At 42.6% G+C, this 19047-nt stretch overlaps 1 protein-coding gene and 1 long non-coding RNA gene across 7 annotated transcripts in view; one reads left to right on the plus strand and one right to left on the minus strand.

The window, feature by feature from the left end:
* SPTBN1 (spectrin beta, non-erythrocytic 1) overlaps nt 1–19047 on the minus strand; it is a 212595-nt gene that overhangs the window by 127632 nt on the left and 65916 nt on the right. For all 5 annotated transcript variants that reach the window (XM_031008124.3, XM_055377900.2, XM_055377899.2 and 2 more), the window contains exon 2: nt 16372–16566. In XM_031008124.3, coding sequence (XP_030863984.1) covers nt 16372–16519 — 148 coding nt within the window. In that variant the 5' untranslated portion in view covers nt 16520–16566. The remainder of the gene's footprint in view (nt 1–16371; nt 16567–19047) is intronic.
* LOC129531602 (uncharacterized) overlaps nt 1–19047 on the plus strand; it is a 41800-nt gene that overhangs the window by 15088 nt on the left and 7665 nt on the right. Inside the window, exon 3 of one of the 2 annotated variants that reach the window (XR_008676884.2) lies at nt 7813–7911. This is a non-coding gene — a long non-coding RNA (uncharacterized lncRNA). The remainder of the gene's footprint in view (nt 1–7812; nt 7912–19047) is intronic. The other variant, XR_008676883.2, reaches the window with a different exon arrangement.

Genomic DNA, 19047 nt, shown 5'->3' on the forward strand with positions numbered 1-19047 from the left:
GCTAAGAAAAACATAATCCTAAAAACTAGAGGCCACACGACAGAGGGGGGAAACCTTGCAGATGTGTGACCAAAATACCTCACGACCCTCATCTATCCCAAGCATCCAACATCCAGAGGTTTCACAGAACCCAAACCAAATTCCTCTTCCTTCCTCTTCCCTTTCCCATCCCCTTGGAGAGCATGTCCTAGGAAGTCTAATTCAACAGTTGAAAAGGCCCTGCTTTCTCAAGCCCTCAGCCACAATCTCAGCTTCAGGGCCTTGTTTCTTCCCTGGAAGAACACAACAGTCCCCTAAAATGGCGTTCCTCCCTGTGCCTTCCTTCACAGTGTCCCCAGAGGGATCCTTCTGAGACAAATTCCACATCAGTGGTTCTCAGGGGCAGTCACAAGGGCCTCGAGCCCCCTGGGGATGGAAATCTAGGTGAGGGTCCTCTGCCGCTTCTAGCGTAACTCCAAGTTGGTAGTTTTACATATTGAGATTAATGAACAGTTTTCTATTTGAAAATAAAAATTCACCTGAGCTAGATTCTGGAAACCACTGGCCTACAGGATAAAGGCTGAACTCTTTGGCACCACGGCACTCCTTGTTCACTCCTATAGTCCTGCCTTGAGGTCCTTCTGCAGCTCTTCTCGTGGCATCTTGACATAGCCAGGCATGTTCAGGCCATTCATGGCACTGCTTGCTTGGCCTGAAATCCCTTTCATCTACTGACAACAACTCTCCTCTGCGAAAACTGAAAATCTTTTCTGCTGACCACAGACTTGTTTTCACTTAATCACCTAACTGTATTTCTACCACTGATCACAGTGCCTGGCACATAGTTAAGTACTCAAATATTTTATTCATTCACTAATAAATGAATGAAACAAAATCAATAAGCACTCATTCTAATAAAGCTTAAAAATAGATCACTTAGGTGTACTTTGAAATGTACCTAACTACCACAGGATATTCCAACACCACGTAATAAAATTGAATTAATAGATCAATGCTAGCATTTTAAAAAATGGAATAGAATAGAAAGTATCAGAGCATCTCATGTGGTACACGTAAACACTACTTTGTGAAATTTAAATGTGTGTGGATACACACAAATACACCCATAAACATACATTTATGTGTATGTATATTCTCAAATATACATACATTTATGTGTACTATATTGCCATATAAAATATATTCCTTTCTGAAATGGTTGAAAATTATTTCTTTCAAAATCACAAGTCAGTTACAGGTTACATCTCCATGAGTACTCTGAAGTCATCCATTGAGTTTTTTAAAACATAGAAACATCATCCCCCATCATAAAATTCAGTTCGGACAATAATTGTGTTGCGTGTGTCAATTAAAATGGCTCCCTGAATGTGAGGGAGTTAAAAAGAAAATCCACATGTGGGCATGCCTGAAGATTACGACTGATTAAATGAATGCACAAACAAAGCTGCACGGGAACAACTGTTAATTCAGTGTGAGGGGTTTTAGATTTCACATTAGTATCAAGTGCATCCTCCAGCCTCGCCTCTTCTCCATCCTGTATTTCTCAAGGTAGTCTTGAATGCCTCTACATTATTTACAAGCATCCATACTAACACTGGCCTTCCTTCAAATGCTTGGAGACAATGAGTATAATTCCACGGACAGTGTGTATAGGGGCCCAGGGCAAATGCTAGAAGCACACACAAATCCTCTGCAGTTCTAGGTATAAAAGTGTGTATGTTCATATTAGAGACATATAATGGGGCTAATAGATTTGCTCTGTAGGCTTACTTCTCCAAAATCAGCATATAAAACAGCTTTGGGACTGGCAATCCATGGAACTGTCAAATACATGTCCCTGGCTAGAGAAAAAGGTAAAAGCTAACCGGAGAGCCACACTGGCTAAATAACATGCTGCTAGTGGCATGGATTTAGGAAGTTACTAGATTGTTTTTGTTGTTATTAACCACAGGAAAAAAGGCTTAAATTACACATCAGTTAAAACGACGATAACATTCTCCTCCACTCGTTCTCTACAGTGAGGGGCAGATGAATGGCCTTTGGCTGTTGCAGCAAAATAGAGGTAATCTACGTACAAACTACTACAATTTTAACATTCCATTCCCTATCTTGCTTGGTCACTATAGTCACCTAATACTCTGTATGTCCTTGTCACAATACAGTTCTCCAGGAAAACTGTGGCCAACATTTGGAAAAATTAACCATGAAATTCTCAAACTTCAAACTGCTAACATGTACTCCAGGCTAATGATGACAGAGAAAAACACAGGCAAACTGCAGGCCAACCTTGGGGAGATAGTTTCTTTAGAGATGCCCTCTACTGAGCACCCCTGATATCCAAGGAACATGGAAGGTAAAGAGGCAAAGGGGGAAGAGCTCCAGAAACATCCCAGTGACCTAAGGAAGGAAGAGAAAACTAAAGAAATCTTTAGCTTTAGTTCTTTTAACCAAAAAGGGTAAAAACCTTAGGGTGAGATACCTGGAGCACAAAAGGAGGCACGGGCCAAATCCACAGTAAAGGACGTGTGAGTCACTGTGTAATGGCTTCTACTAAGCTAGCAAACAATGCCTTAAATTTCCCAAACCCATCTCTACCAAGTTAACATTGCAGCACGTTAACATCATACAGACACTGCCAGAATGAAAATCTAAGACAAATATTCTGGTAGGAGAAAGATTAAACTCCAGGATTCTATCAATCAGCTGGTCTTACTTCTGTTTATTACTAGAAAAGAAAAATTCATCTTAGTTCAGACTGCTAAAACAGAATACCACAGACTGGGAGATTAACCAACAACCATTTCTCTCTCACAGTTCTGGAGGCTGGAAGTCAGGGTGCCAGCATGGTTGGGTTCTTGGTGAAGGACCTCTTCCTGGTTTATAGACAGCCATCCTCTCAGATTCTCACATGGTAGAGAGAAAGATCATTTCCCATGTCTACTTTATACGGACATGAATCCCATTCATGAGGGCTCCACTTTCATGACCTCCAAAGACCTCACCTCCTAACACCCTCATGGTGTGGGTTAAGATTTCACCATATGAATTTGGGTGGGAGGAACAAACATTCAGCTCATAATAATGTTTTCAATAATGTACACAGAGTCCACGCACAGTGGCTCACACCTATCATCTCAGCACTCTGGGAAGCCAACGTGGGCTGATTTCTTGAGCCCGGGAGTTCAAGACCAGCCTGGACAACATGGCCAAAATTCGTCTCCACCAAACAAATATAAAAATTAGCTGGGCATGGTGGTGTGTGCCTGTAGTCCCAGCTACTTATGAGGCTGAGGTGGGAGGATGACTTGAGTATGGAAGGTGGAGGTTGCAATGAGCCAAAATCGCACCACTGCACTCCAGTCTGGATGACAGAGCAAGACCCTGTCTCAAAAAAAAAGTACACAGAAAATATATCAAAAGATACACATCAAACTTTTAAAAGGAATTACCTTTAGGGAGAAAGATGGGAAAGGCTTTGGGGAAAGAGAAACATTTATTGTCCACTTCTGCAGTGTTTGAACTTTTTTTTGCAATGCATGCACTGTAATGTACAATGTAATACATTATTTTATAATGCATTTTAATGTAAAATTATTAAACACAAAGAACTCTTTAATAGGTATCACAAAAATTAGGAGGAAATTTTCCCCAGATGAAAGTGATAATTAATAGCTCTGACCATGAATAAGTTCTTCAGTCTGACAAGCACTCAATAAAAAGCAGAGGTGCATTCAGACTTAGGTGAGGTGCTTGTAGGGAATGTGGAAACACATGTTACCACTGTCACTGTCTTCAAGGAATTTAGTCATCAGCTGGAGGGAGACTATGGATACACCCACCTGAGTACACACATGACACTAATAAGACACAGAGAACATGGGGTACAGAATAGCAAGGGCCAAGGAAGTTTCTTGAAGAGGAAAGGTTACTGTGAACCATACAGGCAAGAGGGCTCCTGGCCAGGGCTGGAGCTCAGAGTGGAGGCAGTGGGGAGAGCTTGGGTTTCCTGCAAACTTAGAGTGAACCAATAGGTAAACATGTAACACAGGGAAGGGCTGAGAACCCGCAAACGGCCCAGCATCTCCGACTTCAGTCCATCTGTTTCTTAGGATGCCTAAAGACACAATCTTGTGACTAATAAGGCGACTTCACACACATGTTCAAAAAGTCTAAGGCGTCTGCAGAAATTTAAACCTGAATGGCAAAATTCTTATCAGCCTCACCCAATAACAGGTACCCATCAGTCAATGATGTCATTATCTGAGAGTTCTGAAAATTCACAGGCTTGCAGCAAAGAGGTCAAAATTCAGAGCTCTGCAAATTCCCTTGAAGATTAACTAATAAAAATACAGAAGAAATAAGAATTGTAGAAAACAGATGTATTTCTCAACCAGAGGATGAAAAGGCTAAGATTCAGGTTTTCAGGAAGTATCACAACACTTTCATATTAATTCATTGCTTGTTTTATACACATTGTCTATTACCCAAAAGAGGTTACATGTGAGTAACGAACAAAGTGTTAATAGAGTACTTATATCACTGTACTGCTAAAGAATCTAGAATGGCACTCTAGTACTAAGCACCTGTCATGCTCTAAGAGTGATGCTTGGTTCTTGAGAATCCAAAGATGCAAGCTTGGGAGAGACTGTTTCCAAGTTATCAACCACACATATTCACAAGACAATAACTTCAATGCAAATGAAACACCATGTTAAAGGCATATTCTAAAGACTGAAACGCTAATGTTTGTTTCTCTTTGTTAATTTTGTTTATTCAAAAATCTTAAATGAAACTGTCCATTATTGGGCTCCTTTTTTTTAAGTAACCAACCAATGGTAAACATCACCTTGCATTTTATAAAATGTCTTTATCTCTGAATCAAGAACATCAGTCTATCTGAAAATGTGTTGTAAACATTCATTGTTACTTATTGTCATCTTCCCAGCAAACTTTCCCCTTTGGGGGAAACAGCTCCATGTGGTTCCAGGGAGAGCTGCCATGCTCTTATGTCCCTCCACACTCCATACTCCAGTTCACTGCTCTAGACATTTGAGTAAAGCCTGGTAAATTACAGCCTTTCTCCTAAACACCCCTAATATTTCCAACTGGAACCAGAAAAAATGGAAGGTGGTAGAGAGTGAAGCCCAGGAGCAGATGGCAGCCACGTTTCCTGTCATCTAGAAGACTACCTACAAGGGGCAGAGACAGAAGCCCACTTACACAAGGTCACTAACAACAAGAGATGGAGAGATGAAAAGCCTTAATTTCTGTTGTCCTAGGGGCCCTTCACCCTTTCTTCAGATTGGCTATTTAGCCCTTCCCTTGATCATCCAAGATACTCCAGTCTCTTTCCCCAAAAGTCCTACTATAAAATGCCTTCCTCCACCCCACCGCAATTCTTCCGCATTAGGCATGCCAACAGTATCCTCCAACTGCCAGTCAGATGCCTCTGAGCTATGGATGGATGGAGCTGATGTGTTCTGTACATATGGCTTCCAGCTCCTCACCAATGTTTGGGGACACCTCTTCTGAAGGTATCCACTCTAAGTATCTGGTTGGCCGTGATCTGGTATAAAAGGATCTTCTGGGTCAATCAAAACCCCATCTCTGTACCCAACCTTACAGACATTTGAACTACAGGAAACAAGGATATTCAGTCATTTAGCAATGAGGACAAAAGACAAAGGATAGGCAAGAGCTGGGGTTGGAATGACAGTATACCAAAGCCACATGTGAGCTGAGTCAAGGAGGAGCAGATACTAAGTAGAGGGTTCCAATGAATGAGGCGCATGGCCCATTGGAAATATAAGTAATGCCTCCAGGTCCACAGCAGCCACTGTCACATAGATTTTTCAGGGCTCATTTGCATGAAACTTTGTAATAACTCTCTTGTATGTATGTATTTATTTTTTAAAGACAGGGTCTTGTTCTGTCACCCAGTCTGAAGTGCAGTGGCACAATCATGGCTCACTGTAGCCTCAGCCTCCTGGGCTGAAGCAATCCTCCCACCTCAGCCTCACAAGTAGCTGGGACTATAGGTGTGTGCCACTGTGTTCAGCTAATTTTTTTTACTTTTCAGAGACACAAGGTCTCACTATGTTGGCCAGGCTGGTCTTGAACTCCTGGACTCAAACAATCCTCCCACCTCAGCCTCCCAAAGTGCTGGGATAACAGGCATGAACCACAGCTCCCGGCCTCTCCTTCTTTTACCCCATATCCACCACACACATATCTTTGTTGTTCAGAGAACTCAAGTGAATCTGTATTCCTTACAACCAGAAGGACCTAACCAAAAATAATTTTCTAAGCATGATTTTTTTCAGAGAAGTCAATCATTAGACATAGACCAAATATTTAGCTCTGCTGTTACCTGGACCCCTCTCCACTGGACTGCTATTGAATATGATCATGTCAAACTACTGGTGAATTTATAGCTTAATAATCACAACTATCTTCTTTCATTGACTTGGTATCAAAAATCAAATGCAACTTAAGAAACTATTTAACATCTACTTAGCATCAATTTTCTCTCCTAATTAGAAAATTAAATTGAATGGTATCACTGAAGATGGAGGTTAAATAAAATTCCAGAGAGCTACATTGCATTGTTAAATTTAAAAATATACTTTGTGTCATTCTGAGTTTGCTTTTATCATGGGACATGTTTTATTTTTAAAGTACACAGAACTTTACAAGTGCCTTATATATAAATTAAATTTATACCTTTTATCATCCTATGATAGTACTTTCTCACAGGTCCACTTTGGTAGAAAACTGGCAAAGGGGTTAACTGTGTAAGTGAATTTAATAACGGCAACAAATAGAACCATCTGAGACACCAAACACCCACCAACAGGCCTTTATGATGACCATATTTGGGGAAATGAAAAACTTCCTAAGTCTACAGTACTTACTCTATTTTTGAGACAGAGTCTTGCTCTTGTCACCCAGCCAGGCTGGAGTGCAATGGTGCAATCTCGGCTCACTGCAACTTCCGCCTCCCGGGTTCATGTGATTCTCCTGTCTCAGCCTCCTGAATAGGTGGTTACTCACATGTAACAGGTGTGCACCACCACATCCGGCTAATTTTGTATTTTTAGTAGAGATGGGTTTTTACCATGTTGGCCAGGCTGGTCATGAACTCCTGATCTCAGGTGATCCACTTGCCTTGGCTGGGATTACAGGTGTGACCCACCGCATCTGGCCTACAGTAGTTTCTGACGCCTACAACAGATCTGCCATCTGTTTCCAGGCAACCACCAAATAAAAATCACAGCACTATGGTACTGGTAGCTTTTACAGAGTATTTTCTGCTCTTTCTCTCTAATCTACCACTATTACTTATCTAAAAGAGCAGAGACAGAAATAAGGTACTGATACATGCTACAGCACGGATGAAACCTGAAAAAGTTTTGTTAAGTGAAAGAAGTTAGACACAAAAAGGCCACAGATTACATGATTCAATTTTTAGGAAATGTCCAGAATAGGCAAATCCATAGGGTCTGAATGTAGACTAGTAGTTGCCTGGGGCTGGGGGAAAGGAAAATGGGAAGTAACCGCTAACGTACATGGGATTTCTTTGGGAAGTAATAAAAATGCTCTGGAATTAGTGGTAATTGTCACATAACTCTGAGTATATTTTAAAAACTGCTGAATGGTGGTATACTTCAAAGGGGGTATATTTTATGGTATGTAAATTGTACTGCAATAAAGCTGATATGTGTGTGTGAGAGAACATGTATGCAGACAGAGCCAGGAAAAGGATACAAAGGCAGAAAGGTCACATACATTTTTCCTCTTTTGCTTACACAGGCAGTCCCCAAATGAAGAGCAATTGTATTCCTTAAATTCAGTCATAAATCAACTCTCAATTCTATGAGATTTTTCACAGAAGAACGGAGCGCCTCAAAAGTAAGTGAGTGACTTAGGGAAAGAATTCTGGTGGAGTGGAGAGAATGAGGAGTTCAGACAAAGGCTAGGGGTGGAACAGGAGACAAAAAGGGGAATGAGGATCAAGAGAGGTTCTCTGAGGTGACTGAGGAAGGAGAACCTGGGCTCTCAAAGAGTGAGGTGCAGGAATAGGGGCTGGGCCAGGAAGGGGGATGAGTGCATGGTGAATAGTCAGAAACTCTGGGAGCACGAGGCTTCCATCTGCATGTTCTCCCATGCCTGGATCACTCTCACCTCAGCGACTGTGAGATTTCAGCCATTGCTGAGGTGAGAAGAGAGTCTGAGGTAGAACAGGAGCAGGAATCCAAGCTGATTTCAGAAGCAGGGGAGAAACTGGGTCTATAGTGGTGAACAGACAGAGGAGGGAGAAGGAACCAGAGGAAAACTACACCTAAAAAACTAAAGCAAAGATTCTTCCACCTCTATGGTGAGAAAACCATGGAAACCATTTATATGTGAAAAATAAATTGAGGGTATAATCTAGGACTACGTGCAAAGACCTCAACAGACTTTCTCTCAATAGCTTTCATGAACAACTTGGATATAAAATGCTCTTTCAGATTCAGATTTCACAAACAATGGTAGTATAGTTACTGTGTGCTAGGGACCACACCTCTTTCACAAATAGTCCCAAATAATGCATAATTTAGGGATACAGCCTGAAGAGTAGATGAGGAAAATAATGGGTAGCTATTAAATCCCTGTTAATCCTCTCTGTAAAAACCCATTCCACCATGCAAGAAGCTGTTCTCTTTCCCTTGGGGCAGGAAAGTATCACCTCTGAACAGAATGTTAGGTGTGCGAACAAGAAGAGCCCTAACATGATTTAGACAATGAGTCCAGGCGTGAGATGGCATATACTATCTTAAGCAGCCCAAAGCAGACTTTCTGTTTTAAGGAGAGGTGTTCTCAGAGACCTGCAGCCTAGCCTCTTCAATTTTGCTGCAGTGGAAAATGAAGCAGCCATGATGAGACTCAGGTCCCAGATTCCTCTCTCCAAGTTCCAGTGCTCTTTAAGTCACTAGACCCTACCCCTTAAAATGACTGGGTGTGTGTGTGTGTGTGTGTGTGTGTGTGAGAGAGAGAGAGAGACAGAGAGAGAGATCAATCTTTCCCTCTAAATTACTACAGCAGGCCGGGAGTGGAGGCTCACGCCTGTAATCCCAGCACTTTGGGAGGCCAAGGCGGGCGGATCACCTGGGGTCAGGAGTTCGAGACCAGCCTGGCCAACATGGTGAAACCCCGTCTCTACTAAAAATACAAAAACTAGCCAGGTGTGGTGGCGGACGCCTGCAGTCCCGGCTACTCGGGAGGCTGAGGCAGGAGAATCACTTGGACCCAGGAGGCGGAGGTTGCAGTGAGCCAAGATTGCGCCATCGAACTACAGCCTGGGTGACAAGAGCGAAACTCCATCTTACTACAGCAATCATTGCCTATACTAACTTCCGGGCACTTGTATACATATACAGTCTCATGTAAATAGGTTTCCTCCTCCTAATTAGATCATTCTAGGCCATGTTTTATAGATTTCTTTACATATTCACGAAGAGGTTGGCTCTGTTCGTTCACTAGAAGTCAAATGGTTTACACACACACACACACACACACACACACACACACACACACACACTAGTCCCCTTTAGCCTGGGTTTCACTTTCCATGGTTCAGTTACCTTCAGTCAACCATGGTCTGGAAATATGAAATGAAAAACTGAAGAAATAGGCAATTCATACGTTTTAAATTGCATGCCATCCTGAGCACTGTGATGAAATCTTGCGCCATCTCGCTCCATCCCGCCTGGTATGTGAATCATCCCTTTGTCCAGCAGACACACACTGCAGACACTCCCTGTTAGTCACTTAGCAGCCGTCTTGATTATCAGATTAACTGTCAGGTAACCCTTATTTGACTTAATAATGGCCCTGGGCTGGCAATTCAGATATGCTAAAAAGAAGTGACTGTCAAATGCTTCCTTTAAGTGAAAAAGTAAAAGTTCTCAACAAGAAAAGAAAAAAAAATCCTATAATGATAAGGTCTATGTTAAGAATGAATCTTCTATCCGAGAAATAGTTAAGAAGGAAAGAAATTTGTGCTAGTTTTGTTACTGCACCCCAAGCAGAAATGCATTTTTCTTGTCTCACAGTAGAATCAACACAAATTAAGGGAAGACGTAGTCTTTAAAAAATTGTGTAACTGTTTTCTTTTTACTTCAAATAAAATGCTGGTTTCCAAAAAGTCCAGCTTAGTTTGAATCACTGCATGTTCCATGATACCAAGGCAACTGGTCAGAGGTCAGGAAAGTGGGCCTGCAGTCACGGGATGCAGGCAATCATTTACAGAAAACATAAAAACTACTTCACTGTGCTAGTTAACAGGATTGACCAACGCTCTCCTCAGCTTCCTTCCAAACTGTAAACAGTAACACCTCAGAAGTGGGGAAGTACCATCTACCATGTTTTCACTCCACATTCCACTTTAGGAATAAGTATATATCTTGCCAGTCTGTTACATATACAAAAGATGTATATTTCAAAGACGTAGTATAAAAAATGTAAAGCGTCTCATTAATAACTTTTCATGAGGATTGCATGTTAATATATTTTGGATATCTATAAATATTTTTGGATATAAACATAAAATTTCGGAGTATATGACAATACTCAATGTTAATTCTAACTATTATTATTTTTGAGACGGAGTCTCATACTGTCGCCCGGGCTGGAGTGCAGTGGCGTGATCTCGGCTCACTGCAACCTCCGCCTCCCAGGTTCAACCGATTCTCCTGTCTCAGCCTCCCAACTAGCTGGGATAATAGGCGCCCGCCACCACGCCCAGCTAATTTTTTGTATTTTTAGCAGAGATGGGGTTTCGCCATGTTGGCCAGGCTGGTTTTGAACGCCTGACCTCATGATCCACCAGCCTCGGCCTCCCAAAGTGTTGAGATTACAAATGTGAGCCACTGCGCCCGGCAATTCTAATTATTTTCTTAAAACACATCTAAGTCTTAAATTTTTACAAGCTGAAGACTTGAGGTTTCTTATCATTCAACTTGCATGAGGGGGAAGCTTTCAGATGAAGCTTTTCTCTGCTTGGAGAAAAAGCTGTTGCTTTCAATCCTGCCAGGTGCTCCAGGTCAAGTTCTCTGTATTTCCTCCTGATCATCAGGCTAATGTTTCTGGCTACTAAGGAGCTGGGGGTGGCGATGAGTGACGCAGATATGAATCAGACTGATTTTCAAGCAGCAGAGTTTAAGGAAAATGAAAGAACTAGGCACTGGAAGTGACTGATTGCTGACCGATTCATTGTTGTAATGATAAGCTGGTACTCGACAAGTGATCACAGGCCTGATTTCTACATTAAAAAAAAAAAAACAAAAAACAAAAACCGATATAGCCAGGCTTTGTGGCACACACTTATAGTCCCAGCTACTCAAGAGGCTGAGGCAGGAGGATCACTGGAGATCAGGAATTCAAGGCTGTAGTTAGCTATGATTCTACCACTGTATTCTAGCCTGAGCGACACAGAAAGACCCCATTTCTAAACAAACAAGAAAACCAGCTGACATCCTGCATACTATACTAGAGATGCTATCTCCCCTGTGAAATATCTTAGTAGTCTGATTCCCCAGTACCAACTGGGTATGCTACAATTCAATTCAATTTTGACACCTCTACCTGACATTATTGTTAAATCCCATAGGATAAAGGGCTTGGTCCCACAAGACTGCCCCCATATCAGATGCCAGTTCCAAGTCCCAGGCTGCAGGCTATAAATTCAGGGGTTCCCAAGAACCCCCTCAGGTTCAATAATATGCTAGAACAACTCACAGAACTCAGGAAAACAATTTCCCCTTTATGTTTACCAATTTATTATAAATGTTGCAACTCAGGAACGGCCAAATGGAAAAGTGCACAGGGCAAGGTACTGGGGTGAGGTGGGGCTTCCATGTCCTCTCAGGGCACCCCACCCTACCCACACCACCTCCCCACAGATGAGTGGATGATGCTGAAAGTTCCAAATTCTCTAACTGCTCAGTCTTGGGTGCACAGCATCATCCTGAGGCTAGCTAGGGATGGGAGACTATCCCCACCCAAAGTCATGGAATTAGCACAAACTCAGGTGTCAGAAAAGGGACACCTTATGGGTAACAAAAGACTCCCATCACTCGGCAGACTCCATTGTTTTTAGGAGCTCTATGCCAGGAACCCAGAACAAAGACCAAATATATTTCTTATTATACTGCATTGAATTAAAAGCAATTCCTGAGGGTGAATAAGATGAAGACACGTAAAGTAAAAGTTATTTTAAAAATGTTTTTTAGGCCGGGCGCGGTGGCTCATGCCTGTAATCTCAGCACTTTGGGAGGCCGAGGCGGGCAGATCATGAGGTCAGGAGATCGAGACCATCCTGGATAACACGGCGAAACCCTGTCTCTACGAAAAATACAAAAAATTAGCTGGGGTGGTGGCAGGCGCCTGTAGTCCCAGCTACTTGAGAGGCTGAGGCAGGAGAATGGCATGAAGCCAGGAGGTGGAGCTTGCAGTGAGCCGAGATTGCACCACTGCACTCCAGCCTGGGTGACAGAGCAAGACTCCGTCTCAAAAAAAAAAAATTTTTTTTTACAATTCACAGATAACCTAATAATAGGAAGTATCTGTCAACTGGGTGAGAATTAGTAACAAGTAGTTTACCTCACCCTATTTCCTTAAATATGTAAACCTTGAAAGCAGCTTAGTAAAGGGCACAGGTGGTGGTTCCACTATCAGTACAAGATGAACTACACCATTAAAAGATGAATTCCTGCATGTTTTGCAGATCTGCCTCAGAATTCAGACTGAAACCTAGATTAGATTGTATCTACCGAAAGCCCTAGAGGGACACAGGAAATGTGATATGTACATTTTTATGGCTCTAAGCAAAATGTCTCGCTTTAGAACATGCATGTTCAGCAGAAACCCCACAATAGCACTCCCTCCTGTTGGGCCTATCACTGTATCACTCCCCTATAAGGGACAGGAAGATATCTCCCTTTCCTCAAAGTCAAGTGGTTAGCCTACCACACCACTCCCACATCAAGTGGACCTTTTTTTTTTTTTTTTTTTTTTTGGTGAAAAGAGATATGTATATTTAGAATTAGCCAGATGGACTCAGTTTGGATGATCCCAATTTTGTTGGCAACATCCAAAGCATCATAATCAGGAGCCAGTGGAACATATGCCTTCTTCTCTCCATCAGGGTGTTGACCTTGGCCCCACCAATGTCACAGAGCTTCTTCACAGCCTGTTTGATCTGGTGCTTGTTGGCTTTAACATCCACAATGAACACAAGGGTGTCGTTGTCTTTTATCTTCTTCATGGCAAACTCAGTGGTCAGCAGAAACTTGATGATAGCATAGTGGTCAAGCTTGTTTCTCCTGGGGGTGGTCTTCCGAGGATATCTGGGCTGCCTCCAGAGTCTCAGTGTCTTGGGCCACCGGAAGGTGGGTGACATGCGGATCTTCTTTTGTGGCCGTGGACACCTTTCAACACTGCCTTCTTGGCCTTTAAAGCCTTTGCTTTGGCTTCAGCTTTAGGCGGGCCAGGAGCTTCCTTCTTCACTTTCGGAGCCATCTTCTGAAAAGGGTCTCAAGTGTATCTTTGAGGTAACTCTGTTGGGTTTGAAACTTTATTTCTTCCCAGACTTTAGCTCGGTCCAGATGAAGTGGTCTCAAACACCGAAGGAAGGGGACCGGATGACCATCAGTACTCTGCATCAGTCACAAAATGTGATCCCCAAGCCAGAGCATCACCTGGCCTGTTGGATATGTAAATTATCCCCACTCAAGGCCTACTGAATCAGGAACTTTGGGGGTGGGCCCAGCATCCCGTGCTTTAACAAGCCCTCTACTTTTCAAACCACTGTTCTATTCCAGACACTACTGAATTGTTCTGTAACTCCTGCTATCAGCATATAGTTTTTTAGAGGACTCAAGAGATTCTTCTGTCCCACAGAATAAGGAAGTAAAAGAATAAGTAGGATACGATAATTTCCTTCATTACCTTCCTCCAACAGATGGGTTTCCTGGTATCTTCCAAAATTCACTGAATGCAATTCCTGACCCCCCATCCAGTATCATTTAACCTGGAAGCAGCACCTTTCCTTTTCAATAATTTGCCATGGTTCCTCATGGTTTCTTCTAGACCACAGGACGCATTCCTGAGAATTCCAAAGATCTTTTTAACATGTCTGAATTACCTCACTAGCAATGCTCTCTGCCAATGAGCTTTACATCTTTTTTTTTTTTTTTACTTTACTGAATATTGAAAAAGAGTATACACTGCAGAGTTAGTATGCCTTCAGCCACTTAGCAGCAGTACGCCCTTGGGCAAGCTTCTTAATCTCTCTGGAACCTGTTTTGTCATCTATACAATGTAGACAGTAATAATCTCTCTCATAAGATTGTTATGGGATTAACTGTTAATATATGCCGGCATTTCCCACAGTGCCTGGCACACAGTATAACTACTATATTGAGTGCTTGCTATTATTATGACTACAGTTACTGAGGGACCTAGGTAAACATCCTAGAAAGGTTAAGACAAATGATGGATACTAAGGACAGCTGGAGGCTCTCCTCTCAAACTGTAGGAAAGACCACATGCAAAGAACAAGGAACTGTTCTGTAGTTTGCAAACAAAATGGTCCTTTAGAAAGGAGATAATACATAGCCTGGAATCAGAAAGTAAGACTCAAGATCAAAGGTAACTGGCCATCACTAGCATACTGGCCTAAAGACTCAAATGAAAATACAAGAAAAAGAGGTGAGAGATTAAAATACAAATCACTTTACTAGCACAAGCCAGGGTCATGATTTCCATAGAGTTCCATGTTAATGAATGATAATGAAGCCCCAATTCTAGAGTGACTGATTAATCATTCATTCAGGCCAGCTCAAGAAAGATCTTTAAATCAACACCACTCAAGAGACAAATTATCCTAAAGCAGCTGAATAGTTTTTCTGTAGTACATTGTTAGCTGTACCCCCAACATCCATTCTCCTCTTCCTCTTTTCTGTTATATTCCAATTTTTCTAGCCAACTTGTTTGGTTGAGACTGACCAAACTTTCACTCTAAGGGGTGCATCCTGTTTAGAAGTTAACAGCACATGAGATTCTCCAGCACCAGCGGGAGAAGCACATGATCCAAGTCATGATCAATCACGCCAGTGAGACTGATATATCCGGGCCATGGTAAGCAGAAAAGCATCCTCTTTTCTGCTGGATGTCCACAGTCCAAGGGGGCCTCGGACCTGGGGCAGCCATCTTGGGACTACAGGATGGAGCCTGCTTGTGAACAGAGCCTGCACTAGAAAATAAAGCCAGAGTAGAAGAGAAAGAAACTAGATCCTGGTCACACCATTTAAGTCCAGGAGTAAGTCTTGCTTAAAGACTGAATTTGCCTACTGTGTGACCAATAAATCCTCTTTGTCACTTAAACCACTCTGGGTTAGGTTTCCTTTGTCCACAATCAAGACGACTCTAAATGATGCATGCTTCATAATCAGATTCCACTATAAAGGCAACAAAAACGTGAGTTATGTAGTTAGAATTAACAGTAAACTTAACTTCTCAAGTCATGACTTTGATTTACTTATCACAATTAAAGACATTAGAAAAAAATCATTTGGAATAAACCTCATCTGAAATTTCATTTGAAATCTCAAAGTACAAATGCAGGACCTTGAATAAACTCTGTTTTGATACTTGGTTTACATATATTCAGTACAGCTGAGTTTTCAGAGCCACAGAACGCTTTCCTGATTTTCAGGGCAATTTTAGGGTAAAACACTCCTCACCCTCACTGGGGCCATGGAGAAAGTGTGCTCTAGGTGTTCACCAGCAACAAGGGAATGAGAAATCACAAAGTAAGGACATGTTCCACGAACTAGTGGACCAACGGCAAACTTACTCGTTACTGTATTAAATGTGCCTTTACCAGATTCAGCCTTTGCTTTTCAGATGTAAAATCCTTGCGTGTGATACTAACCCATCTTGGTACAGGTCAGGCCAGTTAATGTATCACAGGCACTAAGTACACAGGTTAATTTGTATATTTTTGAGTATAAGGAATAGTATGCTTTGCTATTTTGGAATGTAAGATTTGTCAAAAATAAAAGAATTCTTACAAACTTAGGGCAACTGTTCTTGAATTGCTATAAATAACACTCTGTGCTCTGAATAATTTTGGCCATTAGAGTTGACAGCTCTCCAAATATGGAACTGACTACCTTATAAAATGGTCAGCTGGCTCTCAAGGACACATTTAAATAGAAGTGAGACAACCTTCGAACATGACAGCGTCATGGGAACAGGGTGGATGATTTTAAGGGGCATCCTGATTTTAGGCATCCTGGGCCTCTGTGACAGGCGTGAAGGACTCACCTGCCAGAGCCTTGATGCGGGACCGCTCAAAAAGGCGCGCAGAGCTGTTCTCATTGTCCCAGTCGTCGACATCCCAGCGGTTGTTGACATCACTGTACTGCTGCTGGATCTCAATGTTGTCATAGTCTGTGGCTACTGTGGTCGTCATCTTGAACTGTCTCAGCTGCTCCTCCACATCAGCTCCTTCTTAGAGTTCTATGAGAAAGAAAAGGAAAAACATTTAGACGTCTGAAGTGTATACAGTCCCCACGGAACCAACTGGGATAAGAGTGAGCAGAAAATAAAAACAGTGCTTGCCAAGAATAGATCTTCTGGAGCAATGCTGGTTTTAGATTTTAGCACTGTCTCATAATAGGTGTGTGACCTTAGCCAAGTTACTCAGTATCTCTAAGCCTCAGTTTCCCCAACCATTAAAGAGGGAAGATACTTCAGAAGTTGTTGAGAGGACTGAATGAGATGATGGATACCCCCAAAATGGTGGGTTTATTCCTTCTTTCTAAAGTTTAAACTCTGCAATTTAAAAATGTTATCGGAGGGCCAGGTGCAGTGGCTCACGCCTGTAATTCCAGCACTTTAGGAGGCCGAGGTGGGCAGATCACCTGAGGTCGGGAGTTCGAGACCAGCCTGGCCAACATGGTGAAAACCCATCTCTACTAAAGATACAAAAATTAGCTGGGCGTGGTGGCACATGCCTGTAATCCCAGCTACTCGGGTGGCTGAGGCAGGGAGAATTGCTCGAATCTGGGAGGCGGAGGTTGTAGTGAGCCGATATCGTGCCATTGCACTCCTGCCTGGGCAACAGAGCGAGACTCTGTCTCAAAAAGAAAAAAAAAGAAATGTTATCGGAGGTAGATCAACACCTACGTGGGGCTTCTGAATGAACTCATTTATTCCCATTGTGTATCACCATAAATTATAATCTTTAAGCTTCTCCTGGAAATTCAAAAAATGTTATATAAGAGAACTAGCAGATCATTTTATCTAAACATCTCACTTACATATTAGAAAACTGGTGCTTAAGATTAAGATGTAAGGCCAGGCACAGTGACTCACGCCTCTAATCCCAGCACTTTGGGAGGCTGAGGCGGGCGGATCACCTGAGGTCGAGAGTTCCAGTCCAGCCTGACCAACCCATCACTACTAAAAATAAAAAATTAGCTGGGCGTGGTGGCGCATGCCTATAATCCCAGCTACTTGGGAGGCCAAGGCAGGAGAATTGCTTGAACCGAGGAGCCGGAGGTTTTGGTTGAGCCGACATCATACCATTGCACTCTAACCTGGGCAACAAGAGCAAAACTCCAATAAAAAAAAAAATTAAGATGTAAGTGTATGGCAACCAAGGACAGTACCAATGCACAGTAGATGCTCAATACACGCTTGCTATTCTTTATCCTGAACTGATAAGCTTTAAACACAGCTTCTCCCTTTGGTACAGCTATTATTCACTCATTGAACCAAAATACAATGAAGACTTACTACGTACTCTGTGCTGGACCAGATGCTAGGGATAAAAATGAACGCAATAAGGACCTGGCTCTAGGGAAGCTTATATCCTAGTGGTAGGAGCTGGACAAAAAGCACACAAGAAAAGGCAAGATAGTTGAAAGAAAAAAAATGACAGCAGAGTCATGTGACTATTTTTAGATCTGGTGATCTCGAGTGGGTGGCCTCTCGAGTGGGTCCTGAAACTGAGAACTCAATGTCAAGAGGAATGAGTCATGCACAGATCAAGAAGAATAGTGTTTCAGGCAAAGGAAGCAGCACAGTATGCGGGAGGAACGGCAAGTTCAGTGTGGCTGAGTCTAGTGGGCAGCGGGAGAGACTCGGAGACAAGGTTAGGGAGGGAGGTGGGCGAGCCCAAGTGTGGCGGGAAGCAACTGCAGGATTTTAAGCTAATAACCGACACCACCCTTGAGTATATTTGTAAAATATTCTTCCCAGGGCTGTATGGAAAACAGATTCTAGGCGGCAATAACGGAAGCGGGGGCCACTTGGGAGGCTACTCCAGAAATGATGGCGGTGCAGCTCTGGGTAGAGAAGCGAGGATGGTTAAGAGGTGGATGTGCTTAGAGGTGGATGTGCTTTGGAGGGAGAACTGACAGGACCTGGTGAAGGACTGACTAGACCTGAGACATTGAGAAACTGAGCTAGTGCTATGCCTGATGCCTATGGGTGTGGTTAAATGTGGTTAAATTCCTGCATATTTTAAATTTCACTGGGGGGAAACAGGCTCAGTCAGGCAAATGAAGCTATCTAAGTAAGTTGTTAATCTGCAAATGTAAGAAGAAAGGAGGGAAAAGACAACACCCCTTTTAAAGTGGTATGAAGATATCCCAAGAAAAAAGATAAATTATCAACATTTTTTTTTTTTTGAGATGGAGTTTCACTCTGTCACCCAGGCTGGAGTGCAGTGGCACCATCTCGGCTCACTGCAACCTCCGCCTCCTGGGTTCAAGCAATTCTTCTGCCTCAGCCTCCCGAGTAGCTGGGACTACAGGCACGAGCCACCATGCCCAGCTAATTTTTGTATTTTTGGTAGAGACGGGGTTTCACTATATTGGCCAGGCTGGTCTCGAACTCCTAGATCTTGTGATCCGCCCGCCTTGGCCTCCCAAAGTGCTGGGATTACAGGCGTGAGCCACCATGCCCGGCTGTTATCAACATCTTAAAACTCAA

The sequence above is a fragment of the Gorilla gorilla genome, chromosome 12, assembly GCF_029281585.2.
Source record: "Gorilla gorilla gorilla isolate KB3781 chromosome 12, NHGRI_mGorGor1-v2.1_pri, whole genome shotgun sequence".
Classification (NCBI taxonomy): domain Eukaryota; kingdom Metazoa; phylum Chordata; class Mammalia; order Primates; family Hominidae; genus Gorilla; species Gorilla gorilla.